The 19924-nt window shown below is 30.4% G+C and overlaps 1 protein-coding gene across 1 annotated transcript; it reads left to right on the forward strand.

Moving 5' to 3' along the window:
* The first annotated feature begins 12411 nt into the window (after positions 1-12411).
* LOC124938339 (receptor-like serine/threonine-protein kinase ALE2) lies at positions 12412-18880 on the forward strand. The gene is made up of 8 exons (XM_047478760.1): positions 12412-12708; positions 13384-13845; positions 14097-14468; positions 15607-15846; positions 17285-17659; positions 17725-17968; positions 18114-18261; positions 18337-18880. The coding sequence occupies exons 2-8, from the start codon at positions 13389-13391 to the stop codon at positions 18721-18723; spliced, it is 2223 nt and encodes a 740-aa protein (XP_047334716.1). The 5' UTR covers positions 12412-12708; positions 13384-13388; the 3' UTR covers positions 18724-18880.
* Positions 18881-19924: the final 1044 nt, after the last annotated feature.

A 19924-nucleotide genomic window follows, 5' to 3' on the forward strand; every position in this document is an offset into this window, starting at 1 on the left:
CTTAGTTTTTTATTATATTAAACTCAAATAATCTCAGTATAAAAATTATTAATATGATTTGAAGTATGTTAGATATAATAGATAGCATTTAGATATATTTTGACTATGTTTGTTCATATATCCGAGGTTATTTGAGTTCTTTGATTTATTCTGATTTTTTTAATTATTATTTTATATTAGTTAATTCGAAAATCGAACCGCTAAAGGTTAAAATTTGAATTCGATTTATTCTAATCATATTGAATAATTGATTCAGACCAAATATTAAACTCTCATCCAAAATTGTACTCTTTATTATAATAATTTTATTTACACTTTTATTATTAACAAATTAGAAGTATTAGAGTCTTATATAGACTAGTTGTTAACTTAATTAAATAATTATATAATTATATCTAATAAATTATATAATATATAATTATAATAAATAATTCAGTTTTCGGTTTGGTATTCGAATTGAAACCACGACTTGAAAATCAATTTAAAAAACATATCTGAATTCGAATTAGTCTAAAATTTGATTAAAAAAATAAAATTCAGTCATAATATTGAACGCCCTTAATTTTGATAATTAATAAATTATAAATTATCATAATATTTAAAAAAAATCATAAGTTTATTTTCTAATAACTAACTTAAAAAACAAGAACCAAATTATTGATGCATCAACATGAATCATAACACAATTTTATTAAAATAAATTAGAAAAATAAAGAAGATGATCACAAGCTTGTTTAATGGGACTAACCAAATAATTTTTTTTATTAAATCGTTATTATTTTAACCATTTAACTCAATTAATATAAATAACATAATGAAACAACTAACCCTTTAACTCAAATAATTTAAATAACCTAATCAAACAACTAACATAAATTCAAAATTAAAGTTTGATGTTAAATAATCAACTAAGTAAAAATAGTTAGAAGGGAAGCAATTCAATTTTGGTTTGGTTGGGTGAGTATTAATGTATTCTCATACCAAGAGGACAAAAAAATTACAAAAGTTGGTATTGTTTTGTTCTCATTGTATTTCTTCTTTTTCATTTGTTCTCATTGTATTTCTTCTTTTTCATATCAAATAAAATAGTTTCTTACAAGTCTTTATAGACGTGTCTCTTGAATATCAAAATAATGTATATGTTTTAGTTATCCCACTCATTCCTAAAACCATTATTATTATAGCAATATTAAACATTAAAAAATAAAACGTCTTAATTTATATATTTTTAATAAATCTCCCCCTTAAACTTAAATACTCTTCACATCTCTTATTCCAATTAGCCTTTTACAACTCTCTAGTAGTGTGGTCTGTAGTGGTTTGGTGAATACGTCCGCGATTTGAGCTAAACTTTCAACATGCTTCAACTCAACATTTCCTTCTGACTTATTCTCGGATAAAATAAAACCGGACGTCGATGTGCTTTCTTCTTCCGTGATTAACCGGGTTCTTTACCAACTCGATCGTCGACTTGTTATCAACTCGGATCATAGTCCCTTCGTATCGGATCACTCCTAGATGCCTTAGTAAATTTGAAATCCAGACTACATGACAAACGCTCCAAGAGGTCGCCACATACTCGGCCTCGTAGGTCGACAAAGTTACATTAGGTTGCTTCTTTGACAACCAAGTAAAAGTTGTATTCCCGAGTATGAATACATAACCCGGAATAAGTTAACATTTTGAAGTGATATATATATATATATATATATATATATATATATATATATATATTAATTTAATAAGTTAAATGTTAAACCGATATTTTGTTTTTGAATTTAGAAAGTTAAAATGTCGAACCGATATTTTTTTGAATCTATAAAGTTAAATGTGGAACCAGTATTTTTTAATGAAAATCGAAACTTAAGTATGTCTCTTCACACTTAAACTATCATAATTGGTTATGTCAAACAAATATTTTAATAAAATAGATAATATATATTAAAATTAATTTTATTATATTTTTTCAAACATAGGAATTATGATTGAATTACAATTTAATATTTTTCCGAAATATAGGAATTGAATTGTAATTCAATGTCAATTCTCTTAGAATTTGAATTAGAATTTCAATTCCACTCATCCAAACACACCCTTATATTTTTATTATGTTTTTCTTCCTTGAAAGCCCTAACATATTTTTAAAAAGTTCAACTCCTTTCTTCGTCTATCTAGTTCTTCATTGTTTCCTCTTTTCATCTATCTTCATCTAAAACTCTTTTCTCCGTGGTTTTCATTTTTCTTGAACTATCTTTCACCTAAACTCATTCTAAATGCATAGATTTGGAGAGATTCGGAGAAGATTTAGGAAAATCAAGTATTTATATCAGCTCAAATCCTAGGAAGTTGAGGACGAGTCATTGTTTGAAGAGACTAATAGTACAAGTTTTGAACAAGTATGTCTTTTAACATACACAACACAAGTTCTTTATTTCTTTATTGAAGTTATTTTCTATCTTCTAATCAAATGACTGTTTTTAATATCTGATAGTTTAGAAAGAATATATATATGATAAAATAAAAAATATACATTTCAGCTTTACAATTGTTCTACAACCTTCGAGAGAGAATCAGGCCAATACTCGTTACAAGCTTATGTGTAAATACTATTGTTTCAAACTCTTTCACCCTGAATACTTATATTATGTGAGTGATTTTGCTCTTTTTTTAGCTTAGTAATTAGATCGGACTTATTACAAAGTAATAAGATTGCTTATTCTGAACATATATATAATAACTGATTTTAATCCTCCACTATTTTATGAAAAATAAAAATTAATTAAAAAAGATAAGCAAAATTATAGAAAATAAAATAAAATTACATTATTTAGAATATATGATTTTGATCCATCTGTACTAACTATGCAATTAATTAATTTATCGTGTACAAAATAACCTTTAAACAATAATAAAATTACTTTTGATAGTAAATAAGAACCAAATATAAACTCAGTCATTTGTTAAATTAATTTATTATTAATTATTCATATTACTTTATTAATCTTGAGTTTTGTATAAAATGTGATTGATGTATGCTTAGATTAATACATCGATTTACTAATAATATTAAAATTTAAATTATCACTATAAACATATGTTACTGATGATGAATAGTATAGTGGTGAAGCGGATAATTATGACGATCATAATGCAATTTGTATAGTTTTTGAAATAATACAAATTTTCCTTTTTTACAAAGCATGGTTGTGCTACCTACCTGAGATGTTTATCAACTTCTCAATCTATTCATCCATCTAACAATCATGTACAACTTAGAACAAATACTATAAATAGAATGACAAAATACAATGACCCAACATGTATTGACTTGTTAAGAATAGATCAAATGAATTTTTTTCGTTAATGAAATTTGATGAAGGTGTTGGGGTTATCTCACTCCAAAAGTATATCTTTAAAAGAAAATGTAGGTATATTACTCTATATTCGAGTTCATCATATTAAGATAACGAATGATTCATTTACGTTTCATCGTTCTGGACGAAAAGTTAGTAAATATCTGCATGAAGTGCTAACAGTCGTTATAAGTCTTCAAGTTGATCTTCTAAAAAAGTCAGAGACTCTCCAAAATTCTCAAATAAATGAAAGATGGAAATAGTTTGAGGTAAATAATAAAGGTCTTATTTCTATATATTTAATAAAAGACATGTTGATTTTTTAAAATAAAAATTATGTATTAATATAATTGTTTAGGAGCTCTAGATGAAACATATATTCCTGTAAAAGTGAATATATATGAAAATAAGATAACAACAAACATGTTTAGGGGTTGCTCTTATGATATGATGTTCATTTATATATTGTCTGGTTGAGAAGGTTTTGCTGGTGATAATAAATTTTAAGAGATGTAATTAGTAGAAATAATAAGGAAAAAAACTCACTTACTTAGACGTATGTACTTATGCAACTAGCTCACTTAGACGTATGTACTAATAAAAAGTCATATAAACCTACGTACTATCAAAAATTGGCTCATTTAACCTCTTTTAGTAAACCATAGTTAATTTTTATTTTTTAATTTATATATTTGTCAATAAAATATTAATATATTTTTCTCTCTCATTCTTTTTTATTAATCAATGAACTCTTTATTTTTATCTTTTTCATAAAAAATTATTATTTATATATAAGTATTTATTATTGATTACTTTAATTTTATTTTATATATATATATTTTAACTTTACATTTCTTATTTTTTTATATTAACATTGATTATTAATTATTTTAAAATTGTTTGATCCCAATGATTGGATATAACAATGACTTATCCTCTCAATAATAAAAATCCTTCAACACAAAATTAAATTAATTAATAATAAAAAATTAAATAATAATAGCAACTCATTCATCAAACAATAAAAGAGTAATAATCAAATATTAGACAAAACAATGTTTTTTACTACTATAAGTCATGAATCAAAAATTAAATAAAAAAATTATTAATTATATTTTTGTTCATATTAAATTAAATAAGAAAGAAATCCTTAAAAAGAATATTACAATAAAACACAAAATTCATAAATAAATTACTAAAATATTTCAAAAATGAGAATTTAAGAATTATAAAAATAAAAACTGATAAAAAAGAAGATGAAATAAAAAAGAGAAACTAATATAAAAAATTTGAGAATAAAATAAATTTAACTGGTTTGTTTGTGTAAGAAAATCTTAACCATTTTGTAAAAGCTTATCATATTAAGAGGCATTTGACAAGGTTAAAGCAATAAAGAGCATGGGGCATGATTCCCGAGAAAAAAAATGATCATGATTGAGGAGAATGTGAATTCATGTCAGAGATTAGAAATTTATTCTTTTGAAATGAAGAAGAAATTTATTCTTTTGAAATGAAGAAGGAAAAATAAATTTAACAAAAGTCCTAAGTGTTTTCATTTTAAAATTTTCGCAACACATTAAAACAAGTTATTTTTAAAAATGATTCCCAAAATTTCTGAAATTCTACACGATGGTCAAAAAATATTTTTAGAAACTCATAGAAATCGAGTTTGGAATTTTCAGAGTTATTGAACTCTAGATATGACACTACGAAGATAGACGTTTTTCAAACGGATCCCAAAAATTCTAAAAATATTTATGGGCATTGAAAATATTTTTAAGAAGCTACATTTTTAATTTCATTATTTTTGGACTCATGAAACTCATGTTATAGCTTATTGAAGTTTTAGATTTTTCCAACGGGCCCTAAAAATTTTATAAAAACCATTTTTGAAGAAAATAATATTTTTGAATTATTGGGAAAACATGAAGAATTTTTAAAATTATTGGACGATTGAATCGTTATTTAAGTGTTGTTTGTTAAAATATGGAAACTAAAAGGACTTAAAAATTATTTAATTTTGGATTTTTAAAGATTGAGATTAAAATTAAATGAAATGAGACTTTAAGGGTTCAATTAAAAAGACAAAAACAGATTAGGGGCCACTTTAATTTCGAACTAATAAATTAATTCGAAATTAAAGTATCCAGATCATTTTATAAACATAAAAAGCCCGAGGGCCTTTTTAAACTAACTGGGGAAATCGGAAGAAGCCAAAAATAAAAAACAAAACAAAATAGGCTTCCAGCTTTCTAGTTCTAAACTAAACCTAATTAGGACATTTAACGGCTAAAGTGAACCAACAATCAACCGAATTTATGAACTATGAATAAACTGTAAAATCAATCAACAATATTATTCTTCCAACAAACAATTGACGTTAGTGTACAAAATTGACATCCAAAACAGAAGATGAAGGTGAAGATCAAGGGAAACTTACCTAAACTATTGAAAGAGAAGTAACGAACGGATGAATAGAGCTCGCTAGAGAAATAATGATCTTTGTCGGAATTGCCCACACGGGTTCTAGATTTTGTATCTCCTCGCGATCATTTTCTTCACTTCCGGACTGATCTACTCTCCCTTCTCTTTAGATGGACTCTCCTTATCGATTTCAGTCTTTGCACGCCAAGTGAACTATTTTACCGATTTGTTCTTCCACGCCAAGTTGATCTTTGGACTGACTTCTTCTTCCACATGCCAAATGAACTCTTGTACTGATTTGTCCCTCCCACGCCAAGATGAACTCTAGACTCTCTTTGACTGTTATTTCCTCAATTGCTCCAGAACTGATCGAACTCCCTCAGGCCAAATAATGGAACCCCTCTATATGGGAAATTTAACTAAATATCTTATTTGACTTTTTGACCAGCGCATAAAATTAAATACGTTAGTAACACCTTTATTTTTTTTGGGTGAAAATGCCCCCGATGTGAGACGCAACCGGCAATCGCGAGACGAAAAAAATTTTGAAAATAAAAATAAAAATAAATTGCATCTCGCGATTGCCGGTTGTGTCTCGCGAATGTCGGTTGCGTCTCGCGAATGTGGACATCTCGTGACAGGGGCAAAATCGTCCAAAAAAAAGGTGTCACCAACACATTTAATTTTATGCGCGGATCATAAAGTCAAATAAGACTATTTCGTCAAATTTCCCCTTTTATATTCATGTTGAGGGGTACACTGAGAATATGTAAAAATATGAAATCCCCCCTTTTTTTATCTTCAAGCGTCCGTTTTTAAAATTATTCTTTCAACGGGTCGACTCAGCCAGACTTTTAGCCCAATGAATCAAAAAATTATATGGTGGATTCACAACTCGATGATCTTGAACTCCCTTTTTGAATCAGTTCAAATGGTGCCTCCTAGCCCGAGTTACAATTTTTTTAAGTTCAATCTTTATCTAGATTTCGGTATTCTCACGGTTTCTTCACCCTAGACTTTAAACATATCTTTTGGCTCGGGGCTACTCACGGAATCAGCAAGTAGGCATTGGAAAGTCCTAAGACTTTCCCATAACTCTCACATTTCAAGTTTTGCAAATAGAGTCTGTATCGCCAAGGAAAATTATTGTACCATGACTAGTCTCTACATGCACCAATCTTGTTACAGGTGACCTAGTGTGAACTGCACGAAGAACTACGATGCCTACTTAGTACCATTAGAAATCTAACTCAAAGTTCTTTCTAATGATAGCTCATTCATCCAAAATGGGTGAGTAAATTGAAAGATATGAATTTTTAAAGTAAAGTCTACTTCAGTTAGCTTCTAGAACTCAAACCCGGAGTATATGTTCACTTGCATTGACTTGGAATGTGATCTAAATGTCGAACCATGGCTCGCAACTGGTTCCATTTGAAATTTATATGGATTATCTTTCTAACCCAAGTTGAATCACTCGAAGTCATTAACCACAACTCAAGTTATGAATTTTTGAGTGAAGGGGTGTCCATATTGATCTTTACTCAAACATATTCTGTTTATATCGATACTTCGTCTAATTAAGGAATCCCAACGCAAATTTGAGCTGAAATTGTTTTCATAGAGGACTCGTTCCCCTTTCCAAAACACCCAAGATAATCGGATTCTGCCAAGTATTGAAGTCGGGGTGAATTTTTGAAGTTTCAAAATGATACCTCAAAGAGTTCAAGTACCCCTTTTGAATAACTTTTTTTTCCAAATAATCTATCACTTTTCACCAAAGTTCGAATTTCAAATGGGCGGTCAACGCTTTCAGCCAGTTGACCCACGTTTGACTATTCTCTAACTCGGCCTGACTCACCGGTTTGCAAGTTGACTCGCCGATTTGACTCGTTTTTTCGGTTTCTCGCCCTTTTGAATACCTTCTACACACAATCGCAAACAACAATATTATACTCAAAATTCATAATTTTTCAAAACAAAGGATATGAACAACGTGCCAAGGGTTCCGGAAACAGATTCGTTATAAAAACGACGTTTTGATCCATAAACGAGCTCCAAAATAACCATTTGGTACATTTTTTCCAGCAACAATATTATACTCAAAGTTCATAATATTTTGTGCCGGTCATTTTGAAGGTACAAGGGCACTCGTGACTTGAGTATTTTTGAAATCCGACGTTTAAACCATTGTTTTTCAGGTTTCTCTGAGTCGGTTTTTCAAAAGACATTTTTATGTTTTTGTTCTCTTGGCCCAATAAACAAGCATGAACGTTATATTAGACCGGGTTATTTATTGGATATCCGGAGTGTAGAAATGGGGTGTCTATACTATTAATTAGTATATACTAGATACACAAATTAAGATTGTTTTTTATAGTCATTTAAAGTCCATAAATACCATTTAGGATCTTGGGATATTGCACGGACACCTTCTAACTTTGAAGAATTTTTTAACATTAAACTTGCTGCTGCAAAAATGTTATTGAAAGGATAAGTTATACTAAGGAGTCTTATATTTTATCTAATTAAGACACAATGTCGTTTTATTATTTTATGTTGCTTATTACATAATTATGTAAGAAGTGAAATGTCAATAGATCCTATGAAAAAATTACTAACAAATGAGATTATACAACAATTGAATCTTCAAATTAGAGACAATGTAAATGCTATAAAGATATTGAATGATTTGGACACAATGGAGGATTGAGTTAGTAAAACAATGTTTCTTAAAAGAAGATATTAAAGAAGTAATGGGAGTATAATATAATTGTTTGTGTAATTTTGAATGTTACAGTTTAAAACTCCATTTTGTTTAATACTATGAACATTTATTATTGTGAAAAAAGTTTATCTATTAATATTATGTTTCATATTATTTTTTGGTTTCTTTCTTATATAACAGTAACTCACTCAACTTATGCATACTTATTTGGATATCTTAATTTTGACACTTGTAATGTTACAAGAGTCATTTAATTCACTTTCTTTTTAAAGTTCACTTATTCTTATTTAATGTATTTTCTAATATACAGTCATGTTATTATAATTTATCTTTTGTTGTTATTAATGATTAAATATGATCCGAACTGTTTCAAAGACAAAAATGAAAGGTTTTTTGAATCACTAAAAAATTGATAGTCAAAACGACGATGTAATTATTCAAATGCTAATATAGGACGAAAAAAATTCTACTTGTAAAAGAAGATGGACTAAAAAAGAGCAACAAGTTGTTATTGGAGCATTGAAATATATTGTGAATTTAGGAATGAAGACAAATAATATATTTCGGTCAGGTTACCTAAATTTTTTGTATGACAAGATGTTGATTGAGTTTCATAGTACAACTTACGTCATATTAACTCAAAAATTAAGATTTAAAAAAAGAATATACACTAATGTTGATCGAATGTGCACTTTATCAGGATTTTGATAGAATGATATAGAAAAAAGCATTACTTGTGATGACAATGTTGTTTGGGATGCACATGTTAAGGTAAACAATGTTATATTTAAATTTGTTTTCATACTTTATAATTTTTATTTTTGATAGGTTGATCCTAATGCACATGGATTGAGAGACAAGTCTCTTCCATTTTAAGAGGATTGACGTATTATATTTGGAAAAAATCGAGCAACTGAAGAATTTGTTGAAGGATCTATAGAAGCAATGACAACAATGGAGAATGTAGTGGAGGCTAATTATACGGAGTATGAAAATGTTGGAAAAGAGCCTACATAGGAATTAGTTAATGCAAGAACCAGTGATGTAGAAGAAGGAAGATCGAGTAAAAGAAATAAATATGAACTTCTAATGCTATGCATGAAAGATATTAATGTCAAATGCGATAATTTTTTATAAAGTCAACAAACAATTTGGCTGCATTAGTTGCTAAAACTAGTTACCAACATGATTTATCATCATAAAGAGTGCAAGTATGTGAAATATTTTCTCATCTTCATCTTAATCTAGTTGACAAGATAGATGCAACTATTGTAATTACAGTAAATGTACAATTTCTTGACATACAATTTTAAATGATGATATTTACATGTTATTGTTCATCAAAAAACTTTCTTGCATGGGTGGTTATGAAAAGGCAGGCATATATAATACTTGTTTTTGATAGTAAAGGTAAGATAACATGTCATCCACTCTTTTAGCGTAGCGTAAACAATGTGTGGATATCTCCAGCCTCCTTGAGGTCCTAGGTTCGAGCCCAACAAGCGGAACCCATAGGAGAAGCGGAACCCAACGTTCTAAAAAAATAACATGTCATTTTTGTCCTTGCAAAAACATGTACAATCGCATCTGTTTTGAGACCATTAGGTTATAAATACTTTACATTTGACATGTTGACCTTAAATACACTCTGTGTAATTATACTTTGTTGAATCTATAAAATTATGTTTTCAAAGAAGCTAATATATTACGGTGATCTTATTAATTATGTGAGTAGCTTAGTTGACACTATTTTTTTTATTAATTAGATATATTCTTAAATGAGGTAAAAAAATGTACTTATTACTAGAAGAGAAATGATAGGTGAGGGAATTTGGTGAGTGAATTTGGTGAATGACTTGTCATAATCTTATTCGCTGAAAAAATCAAATAATTTTTCTATTTTTTCTCTCTCCTCCAATTTTTACATTTTCCAACCAATGAATGATGCCAAGTCATTCCCTCACCAAATTTCCTCACCAAATTCCCTCTCTCTATCACTCCTCTTACTAGAATCATGATTTAGTATAGTGATAAAAAAAACTTAATTCTTAAATGAGATATAAAGAGATTAAAATTTAACCTCTAATTTTATCTCTAAAATAACTGAGGAGGAGAATTGGAGACAACAAAAAAAAAAGTAAAAAAATAATTGATGAGAATCAAAGTTACAATATTCAACATAAACAAATAAAGAATCACTTACTACCTCCTTTCTTGGCAACATTTTATAACATAAAAAGACACTCAAAGTGTTCACAAATTACAAGAAAGAATGGAAAGAAAACACATGAAGATAAAGAAATAATAAAAAAAATTAAAATGGAGTAAATATTATATTCAACATAAACAAAAAAATAATCACTTACTACCTCCTTTCTTGGCAACATTTTATAACATATAAAGACACTCAAAGTGTTCACAAATTACAAGAAAGAATGGAAAGAAAACACATGAAGATAAAGAAATAATAAAAAAAATTAAAATGGAGTAAATATTATATTCAACATAAACAAATAAATAATCACTTACTACCTCTTTTGTTGTTGGCAACATTTTATAACATAAAAAGACACTCAAATTGGGTTCACAAATTACAAGAAAGAATGAAAAGAAAACACATGAAGATTAAGAAATAATAAAAGAAATTAAAATGGAGTAAATACTAATTTAATAATTAAATTAAGTTTATATAAGTACAAAGGATAAAAATATTTTTAATATTTATACAACATTTCTATATTACCACCAAAACACAAAATTATAATATATATAATTTATAACTCGTTTATACAATCAAATACAAATAACATATACCTCTTCATACCAATTTATAATTTATATACATTACAATTAATACATATAATTAGATAAGGTACCATATAACTATTATTATAACACTCAAATTACTTTTATCAATTAAAATATTTTTATAAAATTAAATTTTTTAATACAAACTAATATTTTAGTAATTAAATTAATTAAAAATTCAAATAACTTGTATTTTTTTTTATCAATTTGCTTTTTAAAAAACAAAACCTTAAATAACTTAAGAACAAACAACCTCTTAGTCTAAAGCTCACATTAAAGATCTATTTTAAATAATTTAAAAAGTTCTGGAATAAAATATAAAAAGTTAATTGAGTCAGTGGGTTTGGGAAATTTGATGAAATAACACTCAAGATCAGTTTATTTGTCTTTTTGGCCGGCGCATAAAATAAATGCGTCGGTGACATTTTTTTTGGGACGAAAATGCTCCAAAAAAATGCCGTGTGACATTATTATTGTTTTTTTTGAAAAACAAAATAAAAAAATCGTCTCCCGATTGTCGGTTGCGTCTCGCGAATACCGGTTGCGTCTCGCGATTGAAGACGTCTTGCGACAGGGACAAAATCGTCCAAAAAAAGAAAAATGTGTCACCAACATTTTTTATTTTCAGCGCGGATAAAAAAGTCAAATAAGTGAATTATTAGTTCATTTCGTCAAATTTAAAAAAGGTAAATTTAAATTTATAGACTACTATTAAATAAAAAAGAGAGTTCTAAATATGGTAAATATTTTGGAAAAGTGCCTAAATTCAAAATTTGACATTTATAAAAAATTAACCACATCAATTTTCAATTCTCAATTTTGACTACGGGCGGGTAATTCACTCAGTATTTGTTTCCCCGCCTAATTTTCGTCGGCTAAGATCGATGAAAAAATGATTCCGTATATCACAACTTAATTAAAATATTTCAACACCAAAGAAATAAACGGTCCAGATTAAATACAACCAAATGAAAGTATTCTCTAGTATCTCCCGGTCCGTTGATCTCAATTTCACTCTCCTATGTTAATAAACCAGCATACAGGGAATCATTACCTCCTCTTCAAAGGCGCACGTTAGACAAGTTCCATACCCCGATGATGCAGACTTCACTTTAATTGACGAAAGAAATCTCAGTGATGAGTATTCAGTACATGAACAGTGAAGCCGATGATTCCTTCCAACGAACGAGTACTTTTTGAAGATCTTCAATCTTTCGGAAGAATTTAGAGATGATGTTTATCTCTCTAACTTTTGATTATTTGCCGTAGTCTCCACGGCATTCCATCTCTAGTTTGGTCATTATTTTGTCTTATATGCATAGGAAAAGTGTTTCCGGTTGATAATAGCTGCTTGTTTGTATTTGCTTCGATCTAGTACCAGATCTGGACGATATTACGGTGCTGTCTCTATCTCTTCTTCTTCTTCTTCATGATTTAAATGTTGCTTTCGATTTTTTGAACTTGATTTAATAGACTGAAGTTGATGATATTAGTAGTTTAGTAATGTTTGATGTTGAATGTGTTTGGTGCAGATTGAAATTCGTGTTTTTAGTGGTTATGGTTTAAGAAGTTGAGCATGTTTACTGTATTAATCGGTTTTGCAAACATATGTAGGTCTTGTTTGTGTGTAATAAGAAAGATGAACAGGCAGAAAGAATCTTGATGTATATCTTTTTACCTGAAAAAGTTATCAGTTTTCACTTAAACACATGCTATTTATGTTGTTTTTGGATTGCTACAAGAATTATGTAAAGCAATTTTTTCACTTTCAATCAAAATGTGTTGATACAGAAGACCGAACTATTTTCTTAGTTGTTTATTATTAATGCTGTCTGTGCTACACAAAATGGTAAGAGCCACAAATATGCCAGTCCATTTGAACCTCAGGGATCATAAAGGGAGGAACACTAGTGTTGTTACTTTTTTTCTTTTTTTCTTTTGCAACATTTGATGCCTGTCAACCCAATATCTTGGATGTTGTGTTATACAAATTTTTAACCTGTTTTTGTTTGTGTTGTTAATCTTCCATGCTCATTTTCCATTTGTTTCTTCCCTTTGACATGGAATTTACAGGGGCCATGAAAAAGCTCAAGTGGGTATTGCTGAAGGAACTGTTTGTTTTATGTTACTTGCTGCATATAGCTGCTTCTGATTTGCCTGTCAAACTTTTGGAAGCTAACTTGGAATCTCCAACAACAACACTTTTAACTTACTCTGCATCTACTGATGTGCACCTCTCACCTAAACGTCTTTTGTTTCATAAACCACGCCTGAGAAGTTATTCTCCTGAAGCTGCACCAAGTACTGTTATAACACCATCTCAGCCTCCAAATTATGGCCCATTTGTAACTTCTGGCCATCCTCCTTCAAGCTCTCGCTTGTCAAAGCCGTCAATGAAGAAGAGTGCTTTGATGCCTCCTACTCACAGTACTGGTATCACGCTGCCTGGCGTGGCAGATATTTCCCCATCACAATCCAATCTGTCCACTTCTATTCCTGCTGGTTTGGCTCAGCCACCGCTGACTCCTCACACAGGTTCAGTATGATATTCGTAGACAGTTCCTTTTAGTATTTGGTTATTAGTTATTAGTTGTCTTGACTGTTTCTGTAATTGACCAAGAAAATAACATATTTCATCTGTTAAGGTAGCATTACGAAGAAAAACTATGTTATGCTTGTGAACAACCAACTTCTAGTATCTTTTTGCTCACGTCCCTGAGATTTTGTTTGATTAAGGTTGGTATCTTTTTGTCATTTAATCATTATATTTACTTATTATCTTACAGACTGTTGCGGCCCAGACATGGTGCTGAAAAGGGGAAGTCAAGACTGCCATTGTGTATATCCAATTAAGATAGATCTTCTCCTTTTGAACGTCTCATCCAATCCAAACTGGAATATTTTTCTTCAAGAATTTGCTTCTAAACTTGGTTTGCGGGTTTCTCAGATTGAGTTGATCAATTTTTATGTGATCAGTTTATCAGCGCTTAATATTTCAATGGATGTTACACCACATACTGGAATCAGTTTCTCTTCCAGTGGAGCATCTGCAATAAATTCATCGCTCTCTATACACAAGATCCATCTAGATCCTGCATTAGTTGGTGAATACAAACTTCTAAACCTAACCTGGTTTAAGCCTCCTGCTCTGTCCAATGGCAAGTTTTACTTTTAAATTCTCATGTTATTTGTACACTTGCTTATGATTTCTCATTTTTCTACTTTTGATTTAATTATTTGGAGATGTGCTTGTTATGGGTTCTGTTATGTTGGCCACAGAGACACTGCTTAGTCTTAGGCTAAATGGAATCCATAGCATTAACAGGGGCACTTCTTTTTGATACCTACAGTTTTAGTAAATTGCTGTCATTTAACTCCTTATCATATTATATCTCTAGGATAGTTGCTTGGAAGATCTTTCACTAGGGCTTTTACTTTGCTACTTTGCTAACTATGCAGACTATGAGTTTTTCTGTCCCTTTCTGCTATACTATTTTATAGTTGATTGTGCAATTTGCTTCAACTAGCCCAAGAAACATGAAAAATCTTGGTTTTCCTAGAGAATTAATAATATCGCTAATTACTTTTCTCCTTCTATGTAAAAAGTTCTGGAACTAGAACCAGGTATGATCTTGTTATGACAAGTTATTTTCTCATGTTGCTATGCAAATGCAATCATGATCATTGCATCGTATTATCGGATCTGAGCTTATTGCATAGCAAGGTATTGTAGATAAAGTTCTGATCATTGCATCGTATTATCGGATCTGAGCTTTTTACTTTTCTCCTTCTATGTAAAAAGTTTTGGAACTATAACCAAGTATGATCTTGTTATGACAAGTTATTTTCTCATGTTGCTATGCAAATGCAATCATGATCATTGCATCGTATTATCGGATCTGAGCTTATTGCATATCAAGGTATTGTAGATAAACCCATATTATAAAATGAGGAGGTATTGAAGGACTTATGACCTATTTCCTTTTCTCCTCCACAACTCAGGAAAAGTGGATGTAGGGTTATGATGACCATGCAATGTTGGTGCAGTTATCATTCTCAACATATTTGGTTTTATGTCTGACAAGCCAACTATTAGCTTTTTCAGGTGTTCGTAATAAAGATTTACAGTTTTGGCCAAATAACAATTATGTTTCATGTTTTGTTTTCTGTTTCTGTTACTAACATAAGAACAAAAGCTGATAGAAATTGAAATGAAATTATGACAGCTTACTTACCATTCTTGCTTATTGTGTTACATCTAATTGTTTTCTCATTTTTCCTGCAACCAATGTGCAGCTCCTTTTTCTGCCTCAAAAACACCAGAACGAGCACCTTCACTCTTACCTTCAACTCCTAGGCCAATTGTTACTTCCAACAAAGGGAAACATCAAAATCTGATTCTTTTTGTTTTAGTTAGTGCTGGAGTCATGATTATGGTCCTTGCTTCTATCATCACTATGTGTTCATGCATCTCTCATCGACAAAATCATAAAGGATCTACCAAGGAGACTGGTGCAAGCAAAAATGAAATACAAGGTACTATAAGTATTATGGTTAAACTAACTTCTCTTACTTATCTAGTTCCTTGAATTTGTTTTTTTCAATGGTCTTGTTAAATGACCATCAAAGATAAAAATATGGCAATTAAAACTTTAGAAACTTGTGAAGCTTGTTTGATAAATGAAATGTTTGTGAGGTTTCAATACAACAAATGCTTAAAGATTACAATAACTAGAATAGACAAGTTTCCTTGGGTATTGTTTGGATTGGAGTTTTTAAAAAAACCTGGTTATTTATAAAAGTAATGATTGACGATGATTTTGATGAGGCGAAGATTTTTATGATAAAAAGATTTAAAAAGTATTAATATATAATGATAAAATAAATAATAATACTTTAAAAGAGTGGGTATTTTAGTATTTTGGTTAATGAATTGAGTCATGCGATGGATGAAAGGGGAGTTAAATGATGTTTTTTGGTTTTGGTTATTCAAATAACCCAAACCAAACAAGGCTCCAGCTCAAAAAAGAACAGTATCAGACAGGTTATCAAAGGTTATCAAGAGAGCTGTACGTGACTTACTGTAGCTTGATTTTGCTTGATAGTGAACCCTGTGATGTTCATGTACTTATTTGTCTTAGAGTTTGTTTGTTCAAGTGGGTGTTCTAACACTTCTAGAAGGAGAAACTTTCAAAGATAAGAGAAACTATGTTAGAATTATTGTACCTTCAAAAAAATATTCTTAAAAAGGTCACAAAAATTAATGAACTACCTTCAAAATTATTTGTTCCTTCAAATCTCTTTTTAGTAAAGGCCATAGTTGTACATTCAAAATTTAATGACCATTTACCCTCATTTGTCTATTTTATCTCGCACACATTCTTTTCTCTTCTGGATTAGTTTGTTGAGAACAAAATCTGGTACATTGAGTAATTCCATTGAAATGCCAGAGCCATTGATAGGTTCTCAAAGAACCCATTAAAAAACAAACATGGTTATGTTGGGTACCCATTGGGTTCTGCTGTGAACTATAAAAGAAAAACCTTACCTAAAAGCTAGAGTAAACTGCAAGCATGTAATTCTATTTTTTGGGTTATCTTCAAACTGTGTTTTGGGGGCTCTCTTTTGGACTGATTGGTTGACATGAATGTGTAAGAGACTAAGCTATTCTGTGACTTTTTTCCTTTTTCTTTTTCTATATATATTTCATTTATACTACCTACGCATGTTTTATATCCTTATGAATAAACAAAGAACGTGTAAATTTTTTTATAGCTGTTTATGTTGGCAATCTTCAGGGAAGATTTCTTTATTATTTATTAGCTTTAAATGAGAATAGTTTTTTTTCTTTAAATAACAAGGCAACAAAGAAAAAGGTCACTTTTGGACATTCAAATCAATATTTGATTACTCTCTACTGCTTATAGTCATTCATTATCAACTGATTTCTATTTTTCTTTTTCTCTTCTCAAAGAAATCAAGCTGCACATTGTAGATGCAGTTCCAGCCACGGGATCTATTCGACATCCTGCCAGCACAAGGTTTCTTGCTTACGAGGAACTTAAAGAAGCGACGAATAACTTTGACTCTGCTTGCATACTTGGGGAGGGTGGTTTTGGTAAAGTTTTCAAGGGTGTTTTAAGTGATGGTACAGCTGTAGCAATAAAAAGACTTAGTTGTGGAGGCCAACAAGGTGATAAAGAATTCTTGGTTGAGATAGATTTGCTTAGTCGTTTACATCACCGCAACCTTGTCAAACTTGTGGGATATTATAGCAGTCGCGACTCTTCACAAAACCTTCTTTGCTATGAGCTTGTTTCTAATGGAAACTTGGAGGCTTGGCTTCATGGTGAGTTGCAAATATTGTTATAAATTGGACATGTAAAGTTACTGATTTACCCTTTAATAATTCAGGTCCACTGGGAATGAATTCCCCACTAGATTGGGATACTAGAATGAAGATTGCTCTTGATGCTGCTAGAGGACTTGCCTACCTGCATGAGGACTCCCAACCATGTGTTATCCACAGAGATTTCAAGGCATCCAATATATTGATTGAGAACGATTTCCATGCTAAAGTAGCTGATTTTGGCCTTGCTAAACAAGGCCCTGAAGGGAGGGAAAATTACCTGTCTACTCGAGTTATGGGAACATTTGGGTTAGTCTAGTTTGCCTTGTTCCTGGTGTTAATAAAATGGAAGAAATTTTGGCCTTTAACTAAAATAACCCCAAATAATGTCACTTTTTCAACAAACAAAACTCTTTATTTCCAAATAATCCTCAAATAAGCTCTTGATGATCAGGTATGTAGCTCCAGAATATGCCATGACCGGGCATCTGCTTGTGAAAAGCGATGTCTATAGTTATGGAGTTGTCTTGTTGGAGTTGCTGACTGGAAGGAAGCCAGTAGAAATGTCTCAACCATCTGGGCAGGAGAATCTTGTGGCATGGGTGAGTTGAATGAGTATTTTCCCTGTTTGTTGATTATTAATGAAAAGTAGTCATTTGAGTTTGTGTTTGGTTCAGGCAAGGCCAATAATGAGGGACAAAGATAGGGTGGAGGAACTTGCAGACGAAAGATTGGAAGGGAAGTATCCGAAGGAAGACTTAATGAGGGCTTGTACAATAGCTGCAGCTTGTGTAGCCTCGGAAGCAAGCCAACGACCTACAATGGGAGAAGTAGTGCAGTCCCTAAAGATGGTTCAACGTTTCACCGAATACCAAGAATCTTCTATTGTGACAAATTCCAGACCTAACAACAACAACAACAACAAGCAGTCATCTACTACTTTTGAGTCTGATGGAACATCTTCCGTATTTTCATCTGGTCCTTACTCAGTTCTTAGTGCCTTTGACAATGATAATCTCTCCCGACCTGCACTATTTTCTGAAGATCTTCATGAAGGACGGTGACAAATTCTTCATGGATATTTATTACAGAATCGGTTGGTTCTCTGTTCATTTTACAGTTCTCTGCAGTGGAGGAAATTAATGTACATATTTGGGTTAGGTTTATTATGTACTTGGACTGTTTTTAAAGGGTTTTTCAATGAGCATTTTCACTTTTACCTCTCTTTTTTTCAAACACCAATCCATAGGTTGAATCGGGTAACTATTACTATAAATAGATTATAGAAACTAGCATTTAGTCCGTGCATTTGCACGAGTAATAATATAAAAACCGTGAAAAAAAATTACGGATAACATTTTTTATTTTATTTTTAACCGTTTTAAGTTTATGGGTGAGTCAACCCACAATCCAACAGAAGTATTCATTACTCAACATCATTATATATTAGTTAGTTAAAAAGTTGAACTTATATTAATATTAAAACGTCCCGCGTTTATCTTTGGTGTTGAATTTAAAATATAAAGTCTTTGTAGCCTAGTTGGTTAAAGAGTTGTACTTGTTTTGTTATGTTGCAAGTTCGAAACATACCTCTAGCATTTTTAATTTTATTTTTAACCGTTTTAAATTTAAAAACGGGTCAACCCACAATCCGACCCAAGTATCCAAATTAACCACAGCTCTCGACCCGACAATCCGGACACTTTAAAAATTAAGCATCATTATATATATATATATATATAGATTAGTTAGTTAAAAAGTTGAACTTATATTAATATTAAAACGTCCCGCGTTTATCAAATTTGGTGTTGAATTTAAAATATAAAGTCTTTGTAGCCTAGTTGGTTAAAGAGTTGTACTTGTTTTGTTAGGTTGCAAGTTCGAAACATACCTCTAGTATTTTTAATTTTATTTTTAACCGTTTTAAATTAAAAAACGGGTCAACCCACAATCCGACCCAAGTATCCAAATTAACCACAGCTCTCGACCCGACAATCCGGACACTTTAAAAATTAAGCAGCATTATATATATATATATATATATATAGATTAGTTAGTTAAAAAGTTGAACTTATATTAATATTAAAACGTCCCGCGTTTATCAAATTTGGTGTTGAATTTAAAATATAAAGTCTTTGTAGCCTAGTTGGTTAAAGAGTTGTACTTGTTTTGTTAGGTTGCAAGTTCGAAACATACCTCTAGTATTTTTAATTTTATTTTTAACCGTTTTAAATTTAAAAACGGGTCAACCCACAATCCGACCAA

This window comes from Impatiens glandulifera, chromosome 5, assembly GCF_907164915.1.
Source record: "Impatiens glandulifera chromosome 5, dImpGla2.1, whole genome shotgun sequence".
Lineage (NCBI taxonomy): Eukaryota > Viridiplantae > Streptophyta > Magnoliopsida > Ericales > Balsaminaceae > Impatiens > Impatiens glandulifera.